The sequence below is a fragment of the Castanea sativa genome, chromosome 1, assembly GCF_040712315.1.
Source record: "Castanea sativa cultivar Marrone di Chiusa Pesio chromosome 1, ASM4071231v1".
Lineage (NCBI taxonomy): Eukaryota > Viridiplantae > Streptophyta > Magnoliopsida > Fagales > Fagaceae > Castanea > Castanea sativa.
The window spans coordinates 82,629,071-82,656,364 of NC_134013.1; the positions used below are offsets into that span (position 1 = coordinate 82,629,071).

Sequence of the window (27,294 nt, forward strand, 5' to 3'; positions counted from 1 at the left end):
TTTAGGGAAAAATATAAATAAAAAATGTGGGAATAAATTTGGAAGATAATAAATTAGTCAAATGTTTAATCCCACGTTCAAAATGTGAGAAATTCTTTTATTTTTTTTTTATAAGTGTGGAGATTAATGAGTTAAAATGTATTAAAGTATACATCATGTCAAATACGTGCACAAAGGAAAGTGAAAGGAAGAGTTAAAATAGTTTGGATACCTAAACCATAGAACTTAGGCTCCGTTTGGGAGTTCATAAGGGAATGAAATGGAATGATCATAAAGGAATGGAAATGAATGGAATGGAATGAAATAGAATGTATTTAAGTAAGGGAAATGAATGAAAAAGAAAGGAATGAAATGAAATTAAGTAATCTTGATTGGATGTTTTAAAATAAAAGAATGGAAATGAATAGAATGTAAGTAATCTTGTTTGGGAGCAACATGGAGGGAATGACATGAAATCAATTTATGACAATATTACTATTAAATCTCTATTTTAAAATAAAGAGTTTAATATATAGGGGTATTTTGGGAGTTTTAGTAAAAAATCATTAAATCAATTACATTCCCTCTCATTCCTCCCAATTTCGAGGGGAATACAAATTTGAGGTTTTAAGGAAATAGAAAAGAATGAGAGTTCCCTCTTACCCATTCCATTCTCTTCCATTAAAACTTCCAAACAAGAGAAGAGAAGAATATTCTAATATTATTCTTTTTATTCCTTTCAATTCCATTACATTCCTTAAGGAACTGTAACAAAATTTAGGCATCTTTTATTCATAAGAAATGATAGATTCACAAGAAATGATAGATTCACAACATTTTCATAATAAATCTTATATAGCAGGCTGTTACTTGTTATTACTAATAGGTAAAAAAGTATTATGAACATATCATTTTTCTTTTTTTTTTATTTTTTTTTTTACAAGTCTTTTATTCATAGTTTGGGTATACTTTCTTTCTACAAAATATATATATATATATATATATATATATATTTCATTAGAGAAATATTTCACCATAAAATTTCAAAAATCTCATCTCATAAACGATTGAACTGGCGGTTAATAGTTTAAAATGGAGTGCCTTTTGTCCAATTTCTCAGTCTATTTTGAAAAAAAAAAAAAAATTATAATACTCATCTCCTTCCAACGGCTCATACTTCTTCTTCCTCAAGAACACAGATCACAATGCAGCAGCCCATTCACTTCAAACCCCATTCCCACCTCTCACGCAAACCCATTCGTTCGTACCCAGTTTGTAAAATGAATACTTCTCGTTACAACACCACCAAATTTGCCCCAAATTCTTCTTTCATTCACTCTTCCCTTTTGCTTTCTCATCAAACCCAGGTGCAAAACTCAATTATCTACACAAGAAAGGTCCAAACACCAGTTGTATGTGCAAGAAGAAGCAAAAGAAGAAATGGGTCTCAAAGATCAACAAGGTTTATACTCCAATTGATAACAACCATGGCCTCCAAACTCAAGATTTTGCCACAGCCCTTAGATTTGGTCATTGCGGAAATTGGCGGTGGAGATGGAAATGGGGGTGGTTTCTGGTTCTGGAAAGTGCTTGGAGGAGGAGGGTTTGATGGGTGGAGAAGGAGAAGAAAAAGGAACAGGAATTTGCTGATTCTTGGGCTTTTGGTGATTTGTGGTTTGGGTTTTTTGTTTGGGAAAGAGTTACAATTACAAAGCAATGTGCTTGGTGGGGTTTTGGGTTTTGGGCTAATTGGAGCTGTTTTGATTCAGTGGTGTGAAAATAGAGGAGCTAAAGATTGGATTTTTGGGTTTTGTGTTGGTGGGGTTTTGACGGGTTTGGGGTTAAGGAAGGAGGAGATGCAAAAATGGGTGGAAAGGGTCAGAGTTTGTTCTCCAATAATGCAGGTTAAGAAGATGAAGAAGAAAAGTTGGTAGTGCAGTAAGAAGAAGCCGAAATACAATCATTTAGATACAAATTTTATCTTTTGGAAGATTGGAATGTCATTATTCAAATTTTTTTTTTCTTTCTTATTAAAGACAATGAAAAGATTACTCTTCCTAATTCTTTGACCATTTTTTCTTGTAATCGCAATATGTACTCCTTGATTGAAAATTTAAATGAACTTCTTGGCATACTAGTAAGATCAGTGACTGTCAATTTGAACATGCTTTGCAGTCTGCACTCTGCATAGAGCTTAAGTTATTGGCATCTTGATATTCAGAACTAGTACCTGATTTTTTTTCTTTTGGGCATGACTAACAAGTATGTGATCCTTGTATACTCTCTATTCACATAAAAGATGGAAAGACAAAGACTGTATTTTGTGTTCTAATGGGGAACAAGATTCCTGCTCCAGGTATTCACATTTCTCATGGGTAAGCATACTTAATACCTTTTCTATGTTACATATGCTTAACTGCTGTATTAGATTAATGTTAGTTTGTCATATGCTTAACTGCTGTATTAGATTAATGTTAGTTTGTCATATGCTTAACTGCTGTATTAATGTTAGTTTGTTACATTTGCGAACTAGATTGTAATTTGAGATAGTTATTCGAAATCTTAGTGAAAGACGGGATTTGTTATCTCGCCTTTTGTTCTAAGCCGTCTGTGGCAATAAATCAACAATTCAGCTTTCTTGGTTAGATTATATTTGCATCTCGTTTAATGTTTATGATTGAGATTTTTGCTTAGTGATGTCTTCTTTTATTATGCAGTTTCATATTCAATTTACTACTTTTTACATGTGTTTTAGACATCACTCATATGATACAGTAATTTTTCTAAAACTTGCACTCTTTAGTAACAATGAGAATGTATTTTGTAATACACTATAGTGTGTACTAGTGTTAAAACAAGTTTGATCCGTTTTCCAGATGTTAAGTTCTTCAGACTTAGATTGGATGTTGCCAGCATGAAGTCCAATAGATGCATCAGTGTAAAAGTTAAATATCTACCAATTTATCTTTTGTTCTTTTGCCCAGTAACGATTTATGTAATGACTAAGGAATGAGTGGATAAATTAGCTCTTTTAAATAGCTCTTAATATGTGCAAATTCCTTAAGGCTTAAGTAGTGCCTCAAGTTGACACTGCTTTTAAAAGAATCTGCAAGGTACCTGTTCAACAAAATGTCCCAAAGAAATTTGGTGGCTTGGAATTCTAGTAATGGTACTTATAATCCGCTATGCAAGGCCCCAAGTAATTTCCCTAATATCTATTGAAACAAATAGAAGTGAACTAAATATTAGCTGTTAAGCTTTGGTTATCTTGTAGTATTTTTTTTTTTTCTTCTTTTGTTAATATGAACATCGCGCACGCGCCGGTGGGGGGGGGAGGGTGGGGTGGGGGAGGAGATATGAAGAAGTACTTCGCAGTATTCCTATAGATTCATGAGCATAAGTACATGAAATCACAAAGCCTAATGCTGAAGATATCTATATATAACTGTTTCAATCCACATTGATTTATGGGGTAAAATAATCAAATTAGAGTTACAAATACCAATCCTAGAATGAATTGCAATACTTTGACAGAATAAACAAGCAACACTGCTGTGTTCCCAAAAGTTAAACTCTTAGCACATCCATAGAAAGTTGCCTTAGTGGCATCTACTCTTAAGAGAAGTGTGACATCTGCGGCCTCATTTGAGTCCTTCAGTGGCATTTTACCTCCCCTTCATTTTTTTGTACCTCTCTTAGTCATAGCATTTACCAAGATGCCTGTTTGTAATTTTTTATCTTCTTTTACAGCTTATGCCAGCCAAATTCCTGTACTGCTTGTTGGCTTTGATGTAAAGAACAGTTCAATTCTGTTGGAGAACCCCTAATATAAGCAGATATGCTACTTTAATGTCAAAACTCAAGGTTTATCTTACCCTACAATCAGCAACATCATTCAGCCTGCACAAAATAAAAAGAGCATACATAAATATTTATATCAAACAGGATTATCAACATGAGATTAAAAAAGAAATCTGATGCCAACAACATTCATATGCAGTGATCAGAGACCTCAAAGAAGAATGCAGTTGTTATAAAAGAAGTAACAAGATGCTTTCAACAAACAAGGGTAATGTTTCATTCTTAATTATTGCAAAAAATGCATTCCCAAAACCTCTCGATAGCTGTTTGAGCTGCAGCTCATAATGGACTATGTAACTTTACAATGAGGAACAATTTACATCAGTTTCCGCAAGCAAAACAGAAGGGACACACATGAACTTACTGTCCTGTCTACCGGTCCCTGCAGCAGTACCAGATGTCACAAGCCAATATAATTGTGCTGGAAAAAAATGTGTTCTAAGGTACAAGCATTAAAGAAAAGAAAAACAAAACAATTTGTGAGGATTCTGGAGAACAGTCCATTCCACATTTGACATGATTGCTAAAGATTTTTAACAATTGCTTCATGTGTAATTCAGCTATCATAACATAAATGTAATCTGCAAGTGGTACAAGTTTTTAAAGTCAGCCTTAAATTATTTCACGATCCTTTTCTAACAGTTACAAGCAAAATAAACTGAGGTGGATACTTATAAGACTGCTAAATTTAAACTAAACCAGGGTAGTTATCCCACATTTTTTGGCATTTCTCAAGTTGAAATTAAATGTAGATTTAGTAAATGCAGAAGCTGCAATCATAAGATGATTACAATTAATGACAGAAAAAATCACTTGGGATTCGGTCATGAAGTTAGAGAAATTTTTATTAAAATAATAAGTAAAAAAAAAAAATAGATGCAGGAAAAAAAAAAAAAAAAAAAAAAAAACCCTTACCGCAGACAACTAAATTCTGAGAGGTGTTAGTAGGATCTGATTCCTAGAGCCCAGGCTTCTTTCAGGTGTCGAGAGGCTTAAAAAGCAAAACACCCAAACATATTATATATGGTCTATGTCACAAACCCATCTGCTTCATCCACAAGGACCACTTAATGGCCTCTAAAAACTTATCATTCTTACGCAGTGCAGAGATCAGATTGGTGTAGGTTATCTTATCAGGTTCTATCCCATTTTCTCTCATTTCCTTGATCAAATGCACAGCATCTTCAACCATTCCTGCAATTCCATATGCCTTGATCAATGTGTTATAGCTGCACAAATTAGGTCCAAGTCCCCGCTCTTTCAATTCTGTGAGCACACCAGCTACTTCATCAATCCATCCCTGTTCTCCATATATATTGATCATTATGTTATATGTGTAGTGGTCAGAAGCACAATCTGATTCCTTCATTCTCTGTAAGACGCCTTTAAAGATATCCATTTGCCTGTCTTTCCCATAAGCATCCAACATACAATTGTAGGCTTCAAGTGAAACCGAAAAGCCATTAAGTTGCATCTTTTGAACCGTAGATGACATGTTCTTGAAGTATTTATTTTGGCCATATGCAGCTATAATAGTATTGTACGAGATCACATCTACCAAACCTCGTTTTTGAGCCATCCAGAACAACTTTTTAGCTTTCATGAAAAGCTTGGATTTTCCATAAACATCGAGCATCACATTGATGGTAATGGTATTAGGAAAAAACCCACGGTGAAGCATTTCATCAAAAAGCCTAGAAAGCTCATCAACTGGCAGAGCACGAGCACAGCAGTTTATCACACAATTGTACATTTCCTGATCCCAAGTCACTTCACTCTTCAAGATTTTATAGTATAGATCAGCTAATTTATCCAACATACCACATCTTTGATATATGCGAAGCATATCACGGAACAGATAAACGTCTGGAACAATGTCCCTCTGCTTGTCCATCATGTCTAAAACAGAACAAGCCTTGTTCAACGATCCAGCTTTGATATACATTCTCACAACAATGCTAAAAGCAATCATGTCCAAAGAAATTCCCAAAGATTTCAACTCCAAATAGAGTTGCTCGGCTTCAGGGAAAAGACCCATGACACTGTAAATGTCAATCATTGTACATGAAATGTGCAAGTTTGGCTTGCCATCATGTTTGGGCATTTGAGTGAATATCTTAATAGCATTCTCAAGATGACCCCACTCCTTGCATGAGCAAATCAACAAATGATACAAGTTACTCTCAAAAAGTGGATCCTTCCAGAGTTTTTCCCCCAACACTTTTATTGCATCATCCACCATGCAGTATTTCACATATGCCATGACCAAAATGGAGCAAGAAGTCTGGTTAACAAGAACGTGTTGATATAACGAACCTTTCAAAATTAGGGGCACTTTATCAATCCTTGCAGTCCTCTCATATGCCTGTAAAAGAGTTCCAAGGATAGAGGAATGTTGGCATTCCATCTTCAGCATGTCATCAAGAGTTCTGACAGCACCTTCTTCATCCTCATGTCTGGCTTGCACGTTTATTAGTGTGTACAGGTTAGATGAGTTAGGAGTGTATCCCAACCGCTTGAGCTCCATGTAGTACCATTCTGCCTCCTTATAATTGTCTGCACGACCCCAACCTTCAATCATGGAACGATAAGTTGTTTCATCAGGCTCTAGTCCAACTTCTTGAATGCTCAGAAACACACGTTGAGCAGCATCCATATTGGATATCTTCCCATACCCAGTTATCAATGTATTGTATGCAACAATATTTGGGGAAAACCCTGCTTCTTGCATCGAGACCAATGCCAGCTCAGCTTCCTCTAATTTGCCATTCTGACTATACGTATTCAGCATTACCAACCAATTCTCCAGATTTTTTTCCACTTTATCCTCTCTCATTAAGCCAATAACCCCTTCCGCCTTGTCATACAACCTCAATCGGGTATAAATTGTGATCATGGCTGAGTACGCAGAAGGACAAACAATTCCAAAATTCCTCATTTGGCAAAAAGTAAACTCTGCCTCTTCAACATTCCAACCCTTCTGGTAAAGTCCCATGAGCATCCCAAAAGTAGCAACATTAGGCTGAACCCCTTTTTCCAACAGCAACCGAAACCACTTTGCACCCAACTCCATTCGCCCCAACTTACAACAAGCATAAATAACTGTATTAAAAACCCGACAATCTAATTCACTACCAAATTTATTACTTAATTCCTGAACCATCGCCTCCGCTGCATCCCAATCTTCTCTTCTACCCATCACCCGAAGAACTAAATTATAAGCACTCACATTCCGCTCTAACTTTCCATTGTTTCTCATCCACTCAAAAAATGTCAGAGTTTTGCTATCACTACACTTCTCGAGCCGTTTCAAAACAGCATTACAATGCTCTAAGCTCAAGCCAGACCCAATAGCAGAGTAATTAACATCCAATTCACCCTCACCCACAAACAAATTCTCTATTTCTCGTTCACTACCATAACTTTTGAACCTATATTTCAAACCCACCTCCCTTTTAATCCCCTTCTTCGTACCCAACAGCCTTTTCTCAACCAAGCTCTCATTATCAAAACCATTAGATTCAGAAGTGTTCGGCAAGTCAGTCTCAAACCGAGAGACCTTAATGTGAGTGACCCTATTCAAGGAATTAATTGTACAAGCTTTACTTACATGAATGTAACTAAAAATTGAAGATACAGAGCACCAATTCAAGGGTTGAGGTGGGTTTACATTGAACTTCTTGGAATCATAGGTTTCCAACGAAATGGAAAGCTTCAGCGAGGCCATGATTCACAGTGACCTACTTACAAACAAGTTCCATGCATCAGTGAATGAATTTGTTATGGAATTTGTAACAATGAAACCCAGCAAGAGTATGTGTATGTGTGATGCTAGGCATACCTTGGGTTTTAGAGATAAAGGGAAGTTGAAGCAGTGGAGGAAGTTAGAAGTTAGAACCAGTGTGTACGTGTGTAAAATATTGTCCAAACCAGAGCCAAGATTTTTTTTTATTACGGATATAAGATATAGAGAGATATTTCGTGGGGGTTTTTTTTTTTTTTTTTTTTTTTAAAAGAATGTCAACAGGTGGGTATGGGGCAAGTTGCCTATTCTCTGCCTCTATCCCACTTCCATTTTTGCAGGGTTCATCCTGCTGCACCCAAATTATATATATATATATATATATATATATATATATATATATATATATATATATATATATATATATATATTTTTTTTTTTTTTTTTTTTTTTTTTGTAAGACGTGAATTGGTTCACGGTCCAATAGGTTTGGACAATGACACAACCAACCCACAACAATAAATTTGTTAGAGAATGAGTATAATATTGAACGTTAAATGAGTCCAGTAAGAATCACTACGACTTAGTTTAATCTTAGAATGAATGAGAATAACAAGTTGAAAGAAAAACACTCATCAGTCAAATCCGAGGATGATATGTTCTTGTATATATCTCTCAGACTTATACAAATATTTGAGTTCTTGGTTACAAAGAGGTTTTCTTTCTTCTTTTTCTCTGATCCCCCTTTTTCTGTAAGAGAACCATTTCCCTTTTATACTCCTTCCCCTCCACTCATCTTAGCCTTCTACCTGTTGATCAAGTAACTAATCTCGTTAATACTTGTTCCATCATAACATTCTTGAAGTCTTTGGTGGGTAGTTGTAAACTTGTAAGGCTAGAAACCACTGTTCAGGCATCACCTCCATATTAATGTGGCCAGTTGATTAGGTGCAGAGCATTCAATGCAGTGATCGCAGTTTTATTCCCAAATATTTCTCAATTCCCTGTTGATTCTCCTCTCTCCAAAGCTTATCCTCTTTCCAAGCATGGTTATCTCCTTCCCAATACTTGTTGGGTGATCGGACTTCAAGCTTCCACTCTGTTTCCCGAGGTTTGTCTCCTCAGACAACATCATTTGCTTGTCCTGACCAACTTCCGTCCTCGGCCTGATGACCTACTTACCTCTACTAATACTTGTTTGTCATCAGGCTCTTTGACATCCCCGGGCGCAACCCACAACCCAATACCCTTATCCAAGCTATTTATCCCCACGTGTGTATATATATATAGTTTATTAAAATTTTATTTTGAATGCATTAAATTAAAACTCATAAACATTTATTAAAAAAACAAATTTTAACATTTCAAAACATTCTCAAAGCATAACAATACAACAATTCAAGTAATAAAAAAATACAAAAACAATTCAAACATAACCGTACAACAACTAGAAAATATAAACAACATAAATATTAAAAACATAAAAGTATAAATTCAATAATAAAATATAAAAAACATCATAAATTTAAAGGTAGATGGCTGAAAACACATATGAGTATCTTGTAAAAAAACCTATAAAAATTGTGAGAGGATGAGAAGCCGAGGAAAGGAATGAGTGAGAAGAGATCAACACCAGAGGAGCACACCTCGAAAAGTACAACAAAAGAATCCTTAGAGCAAATATGACAACACAACCACCAATCCAAGAAGATTAGAATGCCCGAGGACCTCAAGAATACTGATACGTCCTCGGAAGGGCTGAAGTCCAGTCTTGAAGACCATTGGGCACGTACCGAGGAAGGGAAGGAAACTTTGTCATCAAGCAAGAAAGGGAAGTCTACAGACAATGCATCTATCACCTCTGCATTCAATGTTCTATACTCACTTAGCTGGCCGCATTAAGACTCCTGAACAGTGTCATCATAACTCACAGTCTAGTAGAGAAACCTTCTAGTAAGACTCTGATGGGACAAGTATTAGGGTAAATAAGCCCTAGCCCTCCAAGTGGAAGGCCAGGATATAACCTAGATGACTATATAAGAGAAAGAGATCCCCTATGAAGGGGGGATTAAACATTTGGAGAGAAGAGAAAAGAGAGTGATAGCATTGTAACCCAAGAACAAGTATAAACCTATGCCTTTGACCAAACCCGAGGAGCATAACTTAATCAATTCAAGACTAGTATTATTCAATTTCCTTGACTTACATATATTCCAAGCACGTACTCAAATATCACCTGATTAATTCACTCTAACAAGAATAGCTAAGGTTGATTGACATCTCATCTTTATAAATAAATTGTGTGATGTTAGAATTTAGCTTATTCAATTTTGACCCCGCCACAAAAATATTTTTTAATTATTTAAATATAAACGGGGCGGGTGCAGGGGAAAATGTTAAGCTCCACTCCTGCCCCATATGTTATGCGAGGCAGGTAAAACCCTTCCATTAAGGGCGGGTGAGGTGGGTACCTGCAAGCGCAGGTTTAAATTGTCATCACTACTTTTTTTGTCAAATAGCATAATTTTAGGAAAAAATTAGGAGAAACCTATTTGGCTAAACTTATTTAATCATGTAGCACTTTTTTGGAACTCAAGTTCTAAGTGATCGGATTGCCATGCGAGCCCATAATGCTTGGAACTCAAGTTCTAAAAAAAAAAAAAAAAAAAAAAAAAAAATTTATAACTAAACAAGTTTAGCCGGATGCATTTCTCCTAAATTTTTTCTAAAATTATGCTATTTGGCAATATTAGCCCATCTTTTGGGTCCTAGACTACACCATTTGTTTTGTTTCTTTGTGCTAGTGTGTTACAAATGAGGTTACATAGCTAATATGTTTTGTTTGATGTCATATTGCGGTATGTTTTCTATTTATTATTAGGCTAATATGCCAATCAGTTTTTTTATAGTAGTGGGAATTGAATCTCAAATCTCTTTTTTGGAGACAATTGACTTTATCAATTAAGCTAACTAGAACTCATTTATCAAGCTAAGATGCCAATCCAATAGACATTGTTGATAACTAATATGTTTCATTTATGCTAAAATGCTATACTGACGATCTAATTTTATTCAAATTTCATTTCAGTCTTCTAACATTACTTTCGTTCATTTCAATCCCCTAAGTTTTAAATTTATTCAATCAACGCTTTTTCCTTAACTTTTGTTAAAATTTTTTGAAAAAAAAAATCTGGAAAATATTTTTCAATCATTAATTGAATTTTTTTAATTTAAAAAATTTGAAGAAAAATTTATAAAATTGATAAATTAACTACAACATATAACAAAAGTTGATGGAAAAGCCTTAATTGAATAAACTTGAAAGTTAAAGGACTGAAATGAATAAAAACAAAGTTAAAGGACTGAAATGAAATTTAAAGAAACTTAGAAGGTCAGTTTTGCATTTTACCATTTCGTTTAAGGTCATATAACGATATGATTCTTCTTTATTATCATGCTAAAATCCCAATTAGTTTTTTGTGTTAGTGGGATCTGAATCCCAAATCTCTTTTTGGAAATAAGAAACTTTATCAATTAAGCTAATTGAAACTCACTTGTCAAGCTAAGACCATGGCAACTTGGTAGTTGGTACCCTTTCTATCTTTCTTTGTAATACTTACATATCTTATTTGTGTATCCTCAACAAAGTTTGAAAAAAGAAAGTGGTTTTTGTTCTAAGAAAAATATAGATGAGATGGTTATTGATTTTTTTTTAAATTTATTTTTATAATCATTAAATTTTGCAAACATAGAGGGTATATAAGAATAAAATATAATCCAATGGTTGATTAGAGTGGATGTATTTGAGCGGGAACAAAAGGGGACGTGTGTATAAAATGGCCCCATTCTAGGCCACACATATATGCAATCTCAGTCCAAACATAGTAATTATCTTTCCATCCCAAATATATTGACTTCCACCAATCGCAGTGATGGTAATCCAATAGTTTGAATGTATGGTAGTCTGAACTTTGAATATAATGACTCCTGATCCATTCGATAATTGATCGTTATGACAAATTATCTTGTTCCAAGCTTTGGGTACTTAGGAGGGAAGCTAATGGGGGCTAGAGCGCACATCTCTAATGACAAACCTCATCTATCATTTCAATATATGATCTATCCTCAGCATATGTAATTTACACTCAATGTTGAAAAACAAAAAGAAAAGCTCTAAGATTGCTTGTCAGAATCTGACAGAAAATTGAATTACCCCACATGGAGGACCCCGAGTTACAAGAAAGGAAAAACAAACATAGGTCCTAATAGATCCAAATGCTTCCAAACGCTTCCTCAAGTGCCCTTCTCTTGCTCAGCTCTGCACTCCACCCTCCTGCCCTTCCACCTCTCTCTGCTCGGAGCTTCATCGTTTCCTCATCATCAGCAGCATAACCATGGAGGTCGATTCCCCCTCCAAGAGGAACTGGTTGTTGCGCCATGCCGGTTGGTCGTGGCTGCCCTCCAGCAAATGTAGGAGCATATTGTCCCTGTGCACCAGTACCATATCCTGTTTGAGAGCTTTGGTTTGGGGCCTGTCTCAATAAAAAGAAGAAAATGCCATCATTGCTTCTACTCCGCAAAAAGAAGTATCAATATGTTCTCATCTCTTTTAGGCTGGAAAAGTTTAACAGAATAAACTCAAAGCATCATGATGCAAGCATCCAATTGAAAATGGCCAATGGATTCAACAATTAAATAGAAAACAAGCAAATTAACAATTAACGTTCTCAAGAATGACCGAATCATCTGGTGTATGTCTCAAATGTAACATATATTGAACATCTTTGGCATCCTATGATTGCCGATGAGCGGAATAACAAGATCCCAAGATTGTTCTGGGGAGAGTGCCATTTGAGCTAAAGCTCATTGGCATTCCAAGTAGAATGTTATTGCAGGAGTATAAAAGAAAAAGAAAAGCAATCAGTCTTCATGATTTACAGAAATATAACTTTCCCTATGCCAGAGCAATGTATAACATGGACAGTTTTTCCGTTGTATTTTTCTCATTGTACAGTCTTTTTTTGCCTGTGAATTGACTAGATGTCTAAGCTGCATCTAAGAGACCAGGATAATAAACTCAACACATACTTGTGTGTGTTGAAATAATTAAAAATATGGGTCCCATTCACTGGTGGAGAACTTCATTTATAATTGATCCTTGTAAAATCTAAACACTGATAGCAGTTAAGACAAACACTTACTCTAACCCATATATGATGCCTTTCATTGCCAAAAAATTGACATAGGTCATATGTCATTCTTCTCTTACTTGCCCACCCATTTTGAATAATATGCATCTCCTTGGAGGTCCATCCAACTAAACCATTTCTCAACCCAGTGGGGTAAAGGCTTGGGAATAAAACCAGATTATTTAATTTAGTAACTCTAGTTCATTGAAAAAGCACAAATAGAGAGAGAGAGAGAGGGAGCACCCACCATAGTACACAGGATGTATACAAAGGAAGTGCCAAAAGGGGAAAGAGAGAAAATTAATAAATGTACACACACACACACATATATACATTTGATAGGTAAGAAGAATTATATAAATACTAGACTACTCCATCAAAAAAATGAAGTAGGAAAAGAAAAAAAAAAGCAGAAATAGAAAATTATGTACAAGAGAAGAGAAGAAAAAGGCCTATGAAGCATCATTCATTCAAATACGGTCCTGAGCAATAGAAACTTAACTGTGGCAATGGTAACTCTGTTCCATCAAATGTTACCCTATGGATTTAGATAATCAAAAAAATAGTGACCACAATTCCCAAGCTGCTGTGCAATGTAATATAAGAAGATTTACAAACTCCCCATGTTACATCAGAGTATGAATCTTTCTCCTTTTAAAAACATTTATGGACATCTCTCTGAATTATTGGAAAGTCCAAGTAGCAGTAGCAAGAATAATGTGATACTGGCTTTATTATGACAAGTGTAAATCAAGTATCAACTTAAAATTTGAGTAGAAACACCAATTATGCGCAATGAAAAGGAACTGCATTACCACATTCAAGGTATTCTTTATTTATTTATTAGTTTTTTTTATACGTAATTCTTAATTTATTTATTAGTAAATAAATTCATTAAAGAAAAGTGCAATCCCAATACACAAGCTGTGTAGCCACATTCCAGGTATCCTAACATTATAATAATAATAAAAAATAAAGCTAAAATGTTGGTTTACGAAAATAATTTTCAAATTAGGAGCAATACATATACAAGGAACACATACGTTATCTGATTCAAGGGAGTATAATATTTAATATACGCAGCATCAATGATTTCAAGTTACAATGATATATTAATATCACTGCCTATGGGCTCATTCTAAAAGAAAGGCTATTCAGTTGCAACCATTAAAGTAGCAAACCAAGAGTTGAAAAGGGTCATCAACCAATGCTGGTCCCAAGTGCAGCCCAAGAAGTGTTGCTTAGATACTTTTCCCATAGCATTTCTGCATTAATTGGCTGCTCTCAAGGCTTGAGATAGAACTTGCAAGTACAAAATTTATATGCTCATAAGTTAGAGATAGAACTTGCAAGTAGAAAATTAAAATGGGATTGTCCTGCCTCAATAAAGCAGAGCATTAAATTGAAAATATCAAAAACATGTATATTTTGTCAAAAGTTCACAAAAAATTAAAGATCCCAAGTTTGCCTTCCGGTTTTTCTATTTTCCATTTTCTTGATTTCCCAGCCAATTGAGAAATGTTTCACTATAGTTAATTCAATATCACTTACATGCTTCTAGTTAGTTTATATACTATTGGCAAAAGGTTGCATGACAGATATCAATAAATATGCTCCCAAAAACCTCAAATAAAAAATTTGACAAAGTATAAACAAATAGAAGGAAAAATAAAATCACACCACATCACTAGTTCAAGAAAAATATGATAGTTAAAAAAAAAATCTCATTTCTCACCCCATCAGAATCATTCTGTGCAGGACCCTTGCTTGCAGCCTGAGCCGCAGCCAATTCTTCAGCCTGTTTTATTAATATCACCAGAATTAGTAGGCCTTTAAGCAAATATTAAGGGACATATCACAAAATTCTCCAGTGCTAGCATGAGGAACTCATATCATATAAATTTTTTTTTTTCTCTAGGGCACTAATTAAAAATTATTAATCCAAATCTCAAACCACTTGTTAGGGACAAAGTGGCAGATGTTAGGGAAAGAAAACAGAACATTATTCAAGTACCTTCCGAGCTCTGTTTATCATTATTTGGTCATGATTTTCTTTTTCATACTCTGCGATTTTTGCTTCAATAGCAGGGACATCAATTCCTTCAATCAAGTTAAATGCTGAAACAGATTGATTTTCTTTTTGTTAAAATAAGCACTCATATGTATGGAAATTCAGTAAGGAAAATTAATAAACTTACTCATGTCCTCCACTTCCTCCAAATAATCATTGTATTCTTTTAGGGACGAAAAATCCTCTTCTCGTTTATTGAATCTACAATATTGTATGAGTTATAATTAGAGAAGATACTTAATACTACTACTATATATACACTGGCTAAGAAAAAAAAGGGAACAGATAATCAAAATCAGAACCTGATTCAAAAAGCACAAACATTAAAAATGTGTCCCAAGTCATTACATTTTCTATGATTGCTATCAAAACATTATGTGTAGAAGTTGATAAAACAAAAATTCTTCATCTATCCTACATATAGGAAGCTTTGAACCCTTGTTATCATGATATGTAAAAACTCCAATATTGGCATCTTTTCCTCTTCAGAATTCATGTGTTTGAACAGACCCTTTCTAAAAAGAATAGATCCACTGATTCTAAATTAGCAGTCAATTAAAACTTGACATTGGAGTCTGAAGTACACAACCAAAATTATGGACCTCCTACGGACATTCTATCCCTTTTGACTTCCTCACTAACAGTTCATTTGATTTAAAAACTGCTGTGAATCTAAATAGATGCTTCTGCCATATAAAATTCGTATAAAAAGCACTAAATAAGCTTCTTCTAAGCAAAACAACCTATCACAAAGACATATAGAATCAAAATATCCTACTATCCACAATATCCAAAATCTAAAAATGCCACCATATTTAAAAAGACCCAAATATCCATACTCATGAGTATCATCACATAACTCACAACCCTATTAACAACCAAATTACATTTTAACCTACAACCAAGTTCCAGTAATTCGACTCTTAATAAATTCAGCAAAAGCATGGTAAAAGCTAATGTTAAATACATATGCACTAATTTCCCCTTGTCGTCGGGCTTCAGTAATTGGAATCTAAGGAATAATTCTACATAAATCATGGTAAAAGCAAAGGTTAAATGCATATGCACTAATATTCTCCACATTGTCAAAGATGAATTCCATTCACATGAAAATAGTTAGATTTTCAATTCTTTACAAATGGACACAGAGAGAGCGATCATTACATGCTGGCAATCCTCCTCCTGATAGAAATCTCCTTGCTGTGTGGATTAGAACTTGAAACCACCATTTTTGTTGCACCCCTCAACCTTTTTTAATTCACTTCCCTTCTGTTCTGCTCCAACACAACACAACAGAATTCAAGTATTCAAAAGACCCATCACTGCATTTTACTATAACAAATAAAAAAGAGTAACTTTAAATAAAAAGAGCAGATTTTTAAACCCATACCACTTCAGGAACACCTTTTTTGCAGTTGGGTCCTCAAACCCAAATATTTAAGCTAAGATTTCTGCACCCAAAAAGAAAAACACTGGTTCATGATCGCTTATTAAGCGAGCAAGTCTAGTTCAAATCACGCTAGTTTTACTAAGGTAAAGGTAAAAGTGTTGAATGAAGACAAGTGAAAAGTTGGGTCAGACATTTTAACAAACACGTACCGGGCATTTTCTGACCAGGCTTGTAGGCACCGAGTTTCATCAGAGAGGGTGAGGGATACCATGCAGTTTTGACAGGATGCTACCAATATAGGAACTGCTAGGGAAATGGGTCTGATTTTAGATTACTGGTCGAACTCAAATACTCTCCCTCTCTCTCTCTCTCTCTCTAGGGCCTCGAATATAAAATCAAGCTATCGTGATTGATTGGTAAATGCCTAAAAAATAGAAATAGACTATTTTTAAAAAAAGTTTTTGAGATGGTTTTTTTTTTTTTTTTTTTAAGTAAAAGGTTAGAAAAATAGACAAATTATTCTGTTAGAAGATTATGTTAAGTTCATATTTTCAACATAGTATATCCTATAGCTTCTTCTTAAATTATGTGTTTAACTTACTAATTATTTCATTCTAAAAAAAAAACTCACTAATTATTTATATTTAAATTAACATCAATTAGATTCTAAAAAAATTAAAAAGCACTAAATTACCAATTTACCTCCATTCTAGGTTTTAGAGTTGAGACAATTCATTTTCTCCGCAACTTATTTTATCTAAAGCACAAAGTAAGGGAAAATGCATTGTTAACATTTTGGATATTCAACTCACATATAAGTCTTCCTCTTTTGTCAAACATAGAGAATGTAGAATTTTATGAATTACAAGCCCTCACCTTATCACACAAACTCATCCACATGGCCTACAGCTATTACCCTTTTAGGTCACTACACACATTACATAAACAGTGCTAACATGAGGTATTATGATATATAGGGTGTTAAGTTGTTTACTAGAGGGATTTGCTTCTTGAATTTGGGGATGGCGTAGTGACTCACTACCTGAGCCAATTTTGGATTCAATTCTTGAATTCAAAGATTGCATATCAATTCACTTCTTGGGCTAATAAAGACTAACTTCTTGAGTTCCAAATTAATTCATCTTGCAAGTTGGCCCCCTTAGAGAACATGCCAATCCTTTTTTCTTTTTTTTTCCACTGTTGAGTTAGTATGGCATGTAGTGATTTTTTTAAGTTCTCACACGCCATTTAGCTCTTGTCAAGATTGTGTTTCAACGAGACATAAATGCCCTTTCCATCCCCAAGAGTTAGAAGCCTTTAACTTGACAGTGAAAACAAATTGATTTTTACAAAAGTTGTTCCTCAGAACCATTCCTTATTCTCCAGAACAGTTTGGCAAGCATGACTTCATTCATTAAAACCAGTTTGGCTTAGAAAAAAAAATTCCACCATATTCCAAAATATTATTGAACTTTTCAACAAAATTTAGACTAAGACCCAAGAAATTGGAGGACTTCACCATTTTTACTCTCAAGTGCTCCTGCACTAAATCTTAAACACCATAAGACAATTAGGACTAAAGTAAATTGCTCTTTTCTGGGGCGAGTTTGGAATTGCACTTATAGGTTTCATCCTCCCACTCTTTCTCAAATTATTTATTAGAGGGGATAAATAGGCTTAGAGAGTACACACTTTACATTCAATGCACTTTGTATTTGTGTATCTTTTTGTTAAATTAGATCGTGTAGTAGTTTTAGAGGGAATGAAATCTGGTGCTAGACGGAACAAGACGACGCAAATAATACACACACACAAGAGAGTTTTTTTTTCCTTCTTTTTTTTTTAAAAAATATAAAAAATAATATATATATATATATATAAGCTAGAAAAGGGAGAGCTTATACAGCAGAATAGTTATGGGAAAAAAAATGTAATCTGCCAATGACGTTTTGACATGATGGCAATTCCAACCTTGTGATCTTTGCCAATGCCAGCAAACAACATACACCCTTGTTGATGCCACTTTTATTGTAAACAAACAACTATATAGTTGACACTATTGTTATTGTACACAAATCACAACGTACCAACCCAATAGTTGTAAAATTTGTTGTCCCTAGACTAATTGTACAGTCTGAAACAACATTAACTGGATAGATATCCACCAATCTACAGTAGACACATGGAAAAGTAATCTTTCCTTCTGATTCCTGGAACAAGTAATAGGGACTTCAAGATGCACTGACTAGTTCTAAACTTGGCATTGAGTTTCCTGACAAGAAGGCTTTAACGAGTGCCAAAGCTAGTTTGGGCCTATGCAAAGGAACTTCATGTCCTGCTCCCCGGACTGATACAAAGGTAAGCCCAGCATAGTCTTGAGTCCATCCACCCACCTGTTCAACAAATTTTCTTAATTTCTAGTGTCTACTGCCATATGTAGTAAATTTACTTATTGATATAGTATAGAGATGAAGTAAGTAGTCTATAATTGAACAACAGACTGTTTTTATATCAAGAGAGAAGTATATGATAACAACAACAACAACAACAAAGCTTGGAGAAGAAAATGGTTATTTTAACTTAATATACCTGCCCATCATCATACCAGGCACGCCAAGGTCTCAAAGTTGAAAGCTTAAGAGCATCTATACTCAACCGGGTGGCTGTAACTGGGATTATGGCATCTGTATCACCACTGTCACAGAGGAAAGATGAATAAAACTTGGATCATTACCAGAAGTTTTTCTGAAATCACTTGAATCAGAAAGAAAAAACCATTTGCCAGCAGAACCAGCATGATGCAGGAAGCATGAAAACAATTTTAGTTCAATTTAATTTTAGAAATCAATTTTATTTTTACAATTTTTCCATTAGACATGCATGTGATCATTTGCAGGGTGCTTCCTAGCTTTGATACCAGCAATCAATAAGGAAGCACATGCATGTGATTTTTGGTACGTACAGGTCAATGCAAATGTTCATTACACATGAAAGCAATACTGCAGGCAGTAAATGTATGCAAAACATATGCTAGATGTCAACAGGAACCTGAACATCCATATACGCAGTCCTGAATGAATCAGCTCATGGTAAATGTCCAGCACTGTCCGAGGAGAATCCTTCCAGTTAGTATTTATCAATTCGCTACAAAAAAACATAAGTGAAAATTATGAGGACTTCCATCTTTCTATCACTTCAGTCAAGATTATCAAAGTACACAGAACTTATGTACATAGAAGATCGCAAGAAGAAGATTTATGTCAAGTTCTTTAGGGAGAAAAAACTCATAAACTAAACATAATATGTGGTGCACAGAGCAGAAGCAAGCTACAATTTCCACAAGTGACATCAAAAGATAAATTTCTTTTAAATAGTAACATCTAAATAAAAAATTAAAACTTACAGCATATCACCATTTAAGATGCTATGATAAGTTACTTAAAATTGAATGACTTGTATATAGAATGGGGAGCTGATGGCATCAAGTATTAGTTAAAAATATGAAGACATCACATTACACTCGGCAGTGTTTACTCAGGTATATACTAATCCACACCTGGATATATTAACTACAAGTTTAAAACAAAGATGCATGACTTCCTCACTCAATTTAATAAGACTGTATTCCAGTGGCAGGCTAAAAAGCCTACATGCAGCTCCTTCCCTTAAATACTTCATCCAAATCCCACCCTAATGGCTGGATTCTCTACCACGTCCCTTACCCTCTCCATCCCTTAACTGCATTATACACGTTCTGAATCATTGTAACTCGATCAAAACTTAAAGTTCATATTAGTGAATATAAGAATGTTGCTTTAATCATTTGGGACTGCTACCTGCACATTTGTGGCATACCTTCACCAGGAAATTCCAATTAACCAAAAGGAATACTTGAGCTACTGACATTTTCTTATGGCCAAATTATTCACCCACCTTAGGTGGCAATGCAATTATAAATGTTTATCTTCAAAGAGCTATATACCTGCAGGTTGACCATTTAGATGGTGCAAAAGCTGGATCAACATGAAGTGCCTTTTGTACCAAAGGTAAATTGAAGTATACAACTGAGTGCGCCTCGGTGCAAGGATCGTACTTCTCACCAATGTGACCAACCATCTATAAGATGACATTACATATCATTAACCATCTGACCAGATGTTTTAGTTATTTCAGAGGCATCATGAAAAATCTATTCAGAAAAGCAAAAAAAAATAATAATAATAATTTCCAATTTCATATTAGATTTGGTGACTATTGAGGCCAAAGCTGGTTAAATAAACTAATATAGCTCTAGAACTATAATAGGAGAAGTTTGATCCAGGACTTGATAGTTCCGAACTCTGAATATGGCAGAGAATCTATACACTACTCTTTGACGGTGACAGGTGTGTACATCAATTTAGCACAGAAAAGAAATGCAAGGACATATATAATAGATGACCAAAACAATATTATATTATTATTTTCAATTTTTATTATTTATAGCCATATATGATATATATAATTTTGTTTTGCAAGAATGCTTTCTCTGGCATTGAAGTACTGCTAAGCAAGTTTAGATTACTGTTGTAAACATATTTGATTTAATCCATCTAAAAAAGTTGAGGAACAAAAGGCAAAGTCAAGGAATCTTCCAGAATGAGAAAAAGAGTTTGACCTTTGAATATTTTCAATATCCATGGCAGTTTTCTTCAAGCATAATAAAGCTATGTAAAATCTACACTAAATTCCTCCAGAGTCCTTAAGTTGAGCAGCCACAATCGCTATTTTTGGAAGATGTACAGTTCTAATATACTGTTTTTGTATCACGTTGGTAGATTTTTAATTTTGACAACAGAAAGAGTAGCAATATGGGATGACATGCAATAGACCACATTTCCATCATCGTGGCAAAATGAAGCTTGCTACTAATTATTTGAGGCACTAAGAAATAGAACCATCTCCAAAGCAGAGAGAAGATTATCTGACTACAATCAAGTAGTAGTTTGTTAGACAAAACTATTCTATCCACAGAAGGAAATGCATGAACTGAAATTTCCATTGAGAACCATCTAGATAGCTAAAAGGACCTGATTGACAGAGCAAAAAACTCAGCCAGCTAAGTGTTTTCCCCATTTAAAACTCACTCAAAACACTAAAAACTACGGAAAGATGATACAATATTAACAAATCAGTTAAGGACGGGGTGTTGACATGGTTTCATCCTTTTGAAATCTATTAGGATCCAGTGGCCAAACACTTGAAGGAGTGCCAACGGCCTACCCTTATTGCCTAGACCCTTCAAGCATTGTTTTCTCAATAGGTAGGAACTACCATGGTAATGCCCCAGTAGGATCTCCACAACTGGCCACCACTTTTACCCTTTTTTCTACCCAGGAAAGAGGTGGGGGGGGGGGGGGGGACTAGTGACCTAACTTACTGATTTTTCATATGCCCCAATATGTGCAACATTTATCTAAGAAAGAAATTATATATATATATATATATATATATATATTGATTGTTCAGCATAACTCACATTCATTCTTTTCAGCAGCCGATTTGACTGGCTTACGTTAGCAGGGCAGGTGGGAGTGAAGATGCTATATGGGTCAATGTTTCCAAGTTCTTCATTAGCAACGTCTAAAATATTATCGCATGCATCTGAGGTATGTATAAATGACTGAAAATCACAAAGAAGGTTCAGCAGCCCGTATGTTTTATCAGAAATTAAACCAGCTGCCCACATAAACTGGAAAACACCCAAGTGGTCATGGTAATCGTCAGTTAGAGCATTTCCAACCTGCATAACATATAGACTTTGATGTTTTAACTATCAACATGATACACAACAAATCAGGAACTTTAGCTATAGAGAAGAACAGAGTCTATACCATATAACCTTTCAGATTAATTGCTTTTGCCTTTAATGCTGTGTTGTATCTTACAATGGCTTGGCTTAGTTGAGGAACATAATGTCCTGAAACACAGATTTCAGTTATTAAACCATAATACACAACCTCCTAAGCCATCAAAAGAAGCTATAAATATAAATGCAGAAAATAAAATACGATAAACCTCTTCGGCCATAGCAATTTAATGAACAAAGAACTACTTCCCTTGTTTTACATAAGTGTTGTAATTAATACTGTTGCAATGATATAAAATAATCTTATACAATGGGGTGGATGTGGAGGGTAGTAAGGTGATGAAATTACTAAAATAATTCCACATTATCATAATATGTTACTTTGTAATTCTTTTACAACAATGATACCATTTTATGACTAGTTAGGTAGAATTTGGTCAATCTAAAGGATTTATTTTTTAAAATTCCTTTCAGATGAGTAGTAGGTGGAAAGCCTTTGTATGTCCTTTACAATGGCCTGCCAGAATTGAATAGATGAAGATCCACCCGTGATTAGAATGAAAATTTTTTAATTCCATTTCTTGTTTTATTCCCTTTATTAACTCTCTCACATCTTCAAAACTCTAGGCTCACTGACTCCATAGAGCATGTTCAATCTAGTAAATCATTCTTTATATTTTCCCAAACAACCATGTACTATGACAGACACTATGTTTGTGTCTTTTAATTATTATTGAGAAGTTTTTCCTTTTCCTATATCAAACAACAGGATCCGAACCCATGGCGTCTGCTTCATGAGGGTTGTAAAGAATCAGAAGAACAAGATACTTGTGGTTTAATATATATTCAAATTCAGCAACACGGAATAAGATGACATGTACCAATAATTCACTGTCCCTAATTCTAACCCAACAATAAGTGATGCTTGGAAAAGGCCCATATATCGTGCATCTGGAATAACAGATCTACAGAGGCTTTTCAGTGTCATCTATTCAACGGTGTAGAAACAAAAATATTGGCATTACTTTAGATTAACTACATACAAAGATTGAACTCAACCTGCATAGCTCTCTCCTGTAATATAAAAGTCCCTTCCTTTGAACTGAGGAAAGCGCTCAAGCCACTTCAATAAAAATGCTAGAGAGTCCTCGGCTGCAAACCAGAAAATGATGAATTTAAGGTACAAAAGCTAGCAACAATAATAAACTGTTCAAAGCAGAAGCACAAAATTAAATGGTCCAAGCAATACCAGTTCTTTTATCTCCATTATTCAGCACATCGGAGGAAGTGTTTGAATAAGAAAAACCAACTCCAACAGGGGAATCAAGAAATATAAGATTGGCAACTGCAGAAGGGTAAAAGTAGTTTGAGTAAACCATAAGGAATACCTTGATGTGATTTTATCATTCCAGAAAATGTAGCACAAAAGCGCAACATGTAAACAATAGTCATGCCAGCAAATTGTAATGTTCAACCAATTAGGTCCTCATAAGTAGAAGATGAACAAAAGAAAGAGTCTTTAAGGAAAGAAGCATATATGCCTAACAATCAGTGTTTCTCAAATAAATTCGTATAATTATTTAAATTGGTAATTTATCTACAAATAAGCTTCATATACTATATCACCATGCTATAAAAATTATTTATTTATAGTTAATTGACTTATATTGATGCAGGGGGAGAAATACTTAAAGACCATGCTACAAGATGCGTACAATGCTCTTGTAAATACTTACATTCTAAATTAGAATATAAAATCTAAAATCAAATGCATATTACTAGTACCAAGAGTGCAGGACCACTCAAATAATGCTCTCGATTTTAGTTCAATATCTGATAACTGCACTTCATTAAATGTGCGGTTGTTCCTCTCCCCCTATATTGCCCAAATTACTCATAGGGGACTATAAATATAATTCAGATATCTGTTTCTTTTTAAAGTGTTAGTAGTTTATATACAAAGTTCGAGTAAGATTATGATATAATATACATTATGTAGGCCAAGAGAATAATAGTCTGTAGGATGTGGCTTACATATAACTGAGTAAAAAGATGCACTAATTCCAATCCATAACAGGCCATGCTTCAGCTAATTGAAAATATCTCCAGTTCAGAGTTCAGACTCTTTTTATGTAATTCACCCGTTTTTTATGAAACCTTTAGCATCACTTAATAGCCAAGATAATAAAGAAAAGAAGTGTGTGTATGGTGAGATCATGGGTTCAAGACCCACCAGGTCATCTGCACTTGGTTATTGGCTACTTGTTTTTTTTTTGCTCAAATATTAATATTTGTTATAGACAAAGACTTAAAAACAATTGACAAATTCGTAGAAGTTTCTTACCTTGATTCCAAGAGTAAGGGTTCAAATAAAGGGTCTTCCCATCCTTTTTAATGTGAAAAGGGCCAATTTCCTCTGCCTCCCCATAAGCAATGGATGAACATCCAGGCCCTAAAGAAATTAGTCTTTGGTCAGGAACTTATTTCAAAATACTGTACTTTATCAATAGCAATCAGAAAAGTAGACGAGCTATCAGTTCTCAAGAGACAAGAGGGTCACAAGGCAAAAAAAACACAAGTTAGATAAATCTATGCTGTGTTCTTTTTAAAACCCCTCCTCCTTCATCCAAAAAAAAAAACATCAAGATAGAGAATCATTTTAAAAATAAAGACTTTTTCCAATTACATATTGTTCTAACTTATCAATCAAACAGTATAGAATAATTTAAACAGTAAGATATCAAAAAACAACTATATATTAATTCAAAAAGTACAAGTCAAAAACAACAATAACAATTATGAAAAGGGTATCAAGACAGAATATTGAAGTTTGACCTCCATTAAGCCAAAGAACAAGAGGCTTTGATTCAGGATCCTCAGTGGCCTCAATGAACCAATAGAAAAGAGCCCTCCCAGAATCTTCATTGACTGTTACGTAACCAGCATAGTGTGCAAAGCTCACGTTAAAGCTCTGTCCTGGGAGTTGTAGAACCTTGTCCAGTTGTTGCTGGACAAGTGGGTCTGTAGAAGAGGTTGCAATAGTAATGCCCAGATAGACATAGATGAAGATGGTCAAGGTTTTGTTAACAAAACCAAAGGGTCCTCTGGGATTGGTCATTTCTTTTAAGTTTTAATGGGGGTTGAGCATGTGGGTATTGGGTAGAATGATAAATGAATGGTTCCCATGATGTTGGCTTTATTGGTTTTGCTGACAACAAGCAACAATCAAATCCTGGCTGCTTTGCTGACACCATCCACCAGCCCTCCACGTTTCCCCCATATTTTTGGATGTAATTAAGGTAGCGTTTGGTTTGGGAATTATAGATACAAAAATACATTATCTTTCTTATTAATTTAGAGATTTTGTTAACAAATGTCATAAAAATATTCGTTTAAGAGATGCTTTAAAAAAAATTTATGATAAAGAAAAAAAATGACTGATTTTTTTAATATTTTTTATATTTCTTATAAAAGTTGTATAAAAAAAAATTGTATCAAAATTTTTCGAAAATAGTTCATTGCATTCGTTAAATAAACTATTAAGGTGAAAGTATGCATTCATTATAATCTCCCAAAATTCTATATTTTTTCTCTACAAATAAAAATTCTAAACTTTTTTCACCACTTGCTTTATATCATCATGCTAAACCCAAATTAATTTCTGGTTCGACAATAAAGACTTGACCAATTGAATTAAATTATTGAATCTCACATTTTTCCACGACACTTGAGAATTTAAGATTATCACGATGGATGCGTACTTTAAATATTATTAGTCATTAATCTATATGAAAATAACATTTCACCAATCATAACTTCATATAACAATGTTTGAAAAAATTGTACCCATAAACTTATTATCAACCAAAATCTCTATATAATGCATTTTCTAGAAGTGGTCCATTTTGTACACTAAATAAGTTTAGTAATACCAAAAAAAATTCACAATTTTTTTTTCATAGTAAAATATCATGTTGTGATTGGTGTCTTAGAAAATAGAGTAAATATTAAGAATAAATTCATGTGACTTTCTTTGCATCGGGAAAGGGATGGAGGTCTTCGTCCTTATTCTCTTTCATTTTCCCCTAGCTTCCTTCTTAGTCTTTTAGTTTTGTTCCTAGTCTTTTAGCTTGTTCTTCGTCTTTTAGTTTGGTTTGTTCTTCGTCCTTTAGTTTGTTTGTCACTTTCTCTCATAATTGGTATTAGAGCCGTGTACATAACTGCTATTGCCTTGCAACCAGTTTCACTCTCTTTTGATTAGTATACTTTGATTATTGTCCTGATTAATATGCTCTGTGATTTACAGTTGCCACAATAAGTGGATCTTCTGTATTTATCACATCAGAACACTGGATTTGATAATCAAGTAGAATACTAAGGGGTTGTACTAAAAGTGTCAAAGAACCTATTTTCCTAAGTCATCTTGTGGACGTGAGCTTAGGAGTGGCGTTTTAGTCCTATCAGACCTTAGGAAAATAGTTCTTCATTTTAGAAACTATTATGGCTAGTTCATCATCCTTAGCAGTTACAGATACCATTACAACCATGTGTGATCTTTCCCTTCATAAATTCACTGCAAATAGACTAGACTACTTGTATGAAATATCCCATGTCCCTGAAGATAGTAAAATTCCTATTACTGATTTCCCTATTGTAAATCATTATATTGCTTTTGATAAACCTCAAAATACCTTTAAAAAATCCATAAAAAAGCTTTTAGGTCCTTCTCATCCTTCTAGTGTAAAAGAATATGTCCAAGCTTCTAAGTTTGACCAGTTCAACATTCAGAATGCCAAGAAGAAGAAGTATTTGAAGAAAAGTAGAAGAAGCTGCTGTGAAGACTTTTTCTTTCTTCTTTTCTGCTTTTCTTCAAATACTTCTTCTTCTTGGCATTCTGCACAATCACAAATATCCCACCATATGTGGCCAGTGGATGATTTTCCTTCATAGACAGGTTTTCCATCTTCTCGAAATGCTTTGATCTGAAGACCTTCAAGACCTTCATATGAGACTGGTTGGATCATAGCCGTAGGAAAGACTGTCACCTCTTCCTTTTTTGGTGTGGCTGCCATAAATCTAACTTCAACGTCACCATTTTGGTTTCTGATGAAGAAAGGAGCGTTGGACTGGATTGGCTGAGCTGCCTGATAAAGAGTCTCATATTTTGTGATCCATGATTCTGGAAAGAGTTGTCATCTGGTCTTTGTTCAATTG

The 27,294-nt window shown here is 34.5% G+C and overlaps 4 protein-coding genes across 7 annotated transcripts; 1 reads left to right on the plus strand and 3 right to left on the minus strand.

Annotated features, from left to right (window-relative positions):
• Positions 1-1,466: 1,466 nt before the first annotated feature.
• LOC142635586 (uncharacterized) lies at positions 1,467-1,913 on the plus strand. The gene has a single exon (XM_075809729.1). It carries the CDS (start codon positions 1,467-1,469, stop codon positions 1,911-1,913), a length of 447 nt encoding a protein of 148 aa, XP_075665844.1.
• Positions 1,914-3,423: 1,510 nt separating this feature from the next.
• LOC142621503 (pentatricopeptide repeat-containing protein At4g30825, chloroplastic) lies at positions 3,424-7,804 on the minus strand. 4 transcript variants are annotated; one of them, XM_075794772.1, is made up of 4 exons: positions 7,682-7,804; positions 7,511-7,580; positions 4,756-7,415; positions 3,424-3,879 (listed from the first exon to the last, which is right to left on the minus strand). In XM_075794772.1, exons 2-3 carry the CDS (start codon positions 7,528-7,530, stop codon positions 4,874-4,876), a joined length of 2,562 nt encoding a protein of 853 aa, XP_075650887.1. In that variant the 5' UTR covers positions 7,531-7,580; positions 7,682-7,804; the 3' UTR covers positions 3,424-3,879; positions 4,756-4,873. The 4 variants fall into 4 exon arrangements, with proteins under 4 accessions (XP_075650887.1, XP_075650885.1, XP_075650884.1 ...); XM_075794770.1 differs by having other exon boundaries at positions 4,756-7,580; XM_075794769.1 differs by having other exon boundaries at positions 4,756-7,781.
• A 3,864-nt stretch (positions 7,805-11,668) lies between these two features.
• Positions 11,669-16,646, minus strand: LOC142621504 (uncharacterized). Its single transcript, XM_075794773.1, has 7 exons — positions 16,442-16,646; positions 16,233-16,293; positions 16,007-16,116; positions 14,970-15,043; positions 14,786-14,889; positions 14,507-14,569; positions 11,669-12,114 (listed from the first exon to the last, which is right to left on the minus strand). The coding sequence occupies exons 3-7, from the start codon at positions 16,069-16,071 to the stop codon at positions 11,845-11,847; spliced, it is 576 nt and encodes a 191-aa protein (XP_075650888.1). The 5' UTR covers positions 16,072-16,116; positions 16,233-16,293; positions 16,442-16,646; the 3' UTR covers positions 11,669-11,844.
• Positions 16,647-18,146: 1,500 nt separating this feature from the next.
• Positions 18,147-25,324, minus strand: LOC142618027 (serine carboxypeptidase II-2). The gene is made up of 10 exons (XM_075791005.1): positions 24,916-25,324; positions 24,425-24,532; positions 23,330-23,425; positions 23,140-23,232; positions 22,106-22,191; positions 21,751-22,014; positions 20,215-20,348; positions 19,281-19,376; positions 18,822-18,927; positions 18,147-18,625 (listed from the first exon to the last, which is right to left on the minus strand). The coding sequence occupies exons 1-10, from the start codon at positions 25,196-25,198 to the stop codon at positions 18,464-18,466; spliced, it is 1,428 nt and encodes a 475-aa protein (XP_075647120.1). The 5' UTR covers positions 25,199-25,324; the 3' UTR covers positions 18,147-18,463.
• Between the last annotated feature and the right edge of the window lie 1,970 nt (positions 25,325-27,294).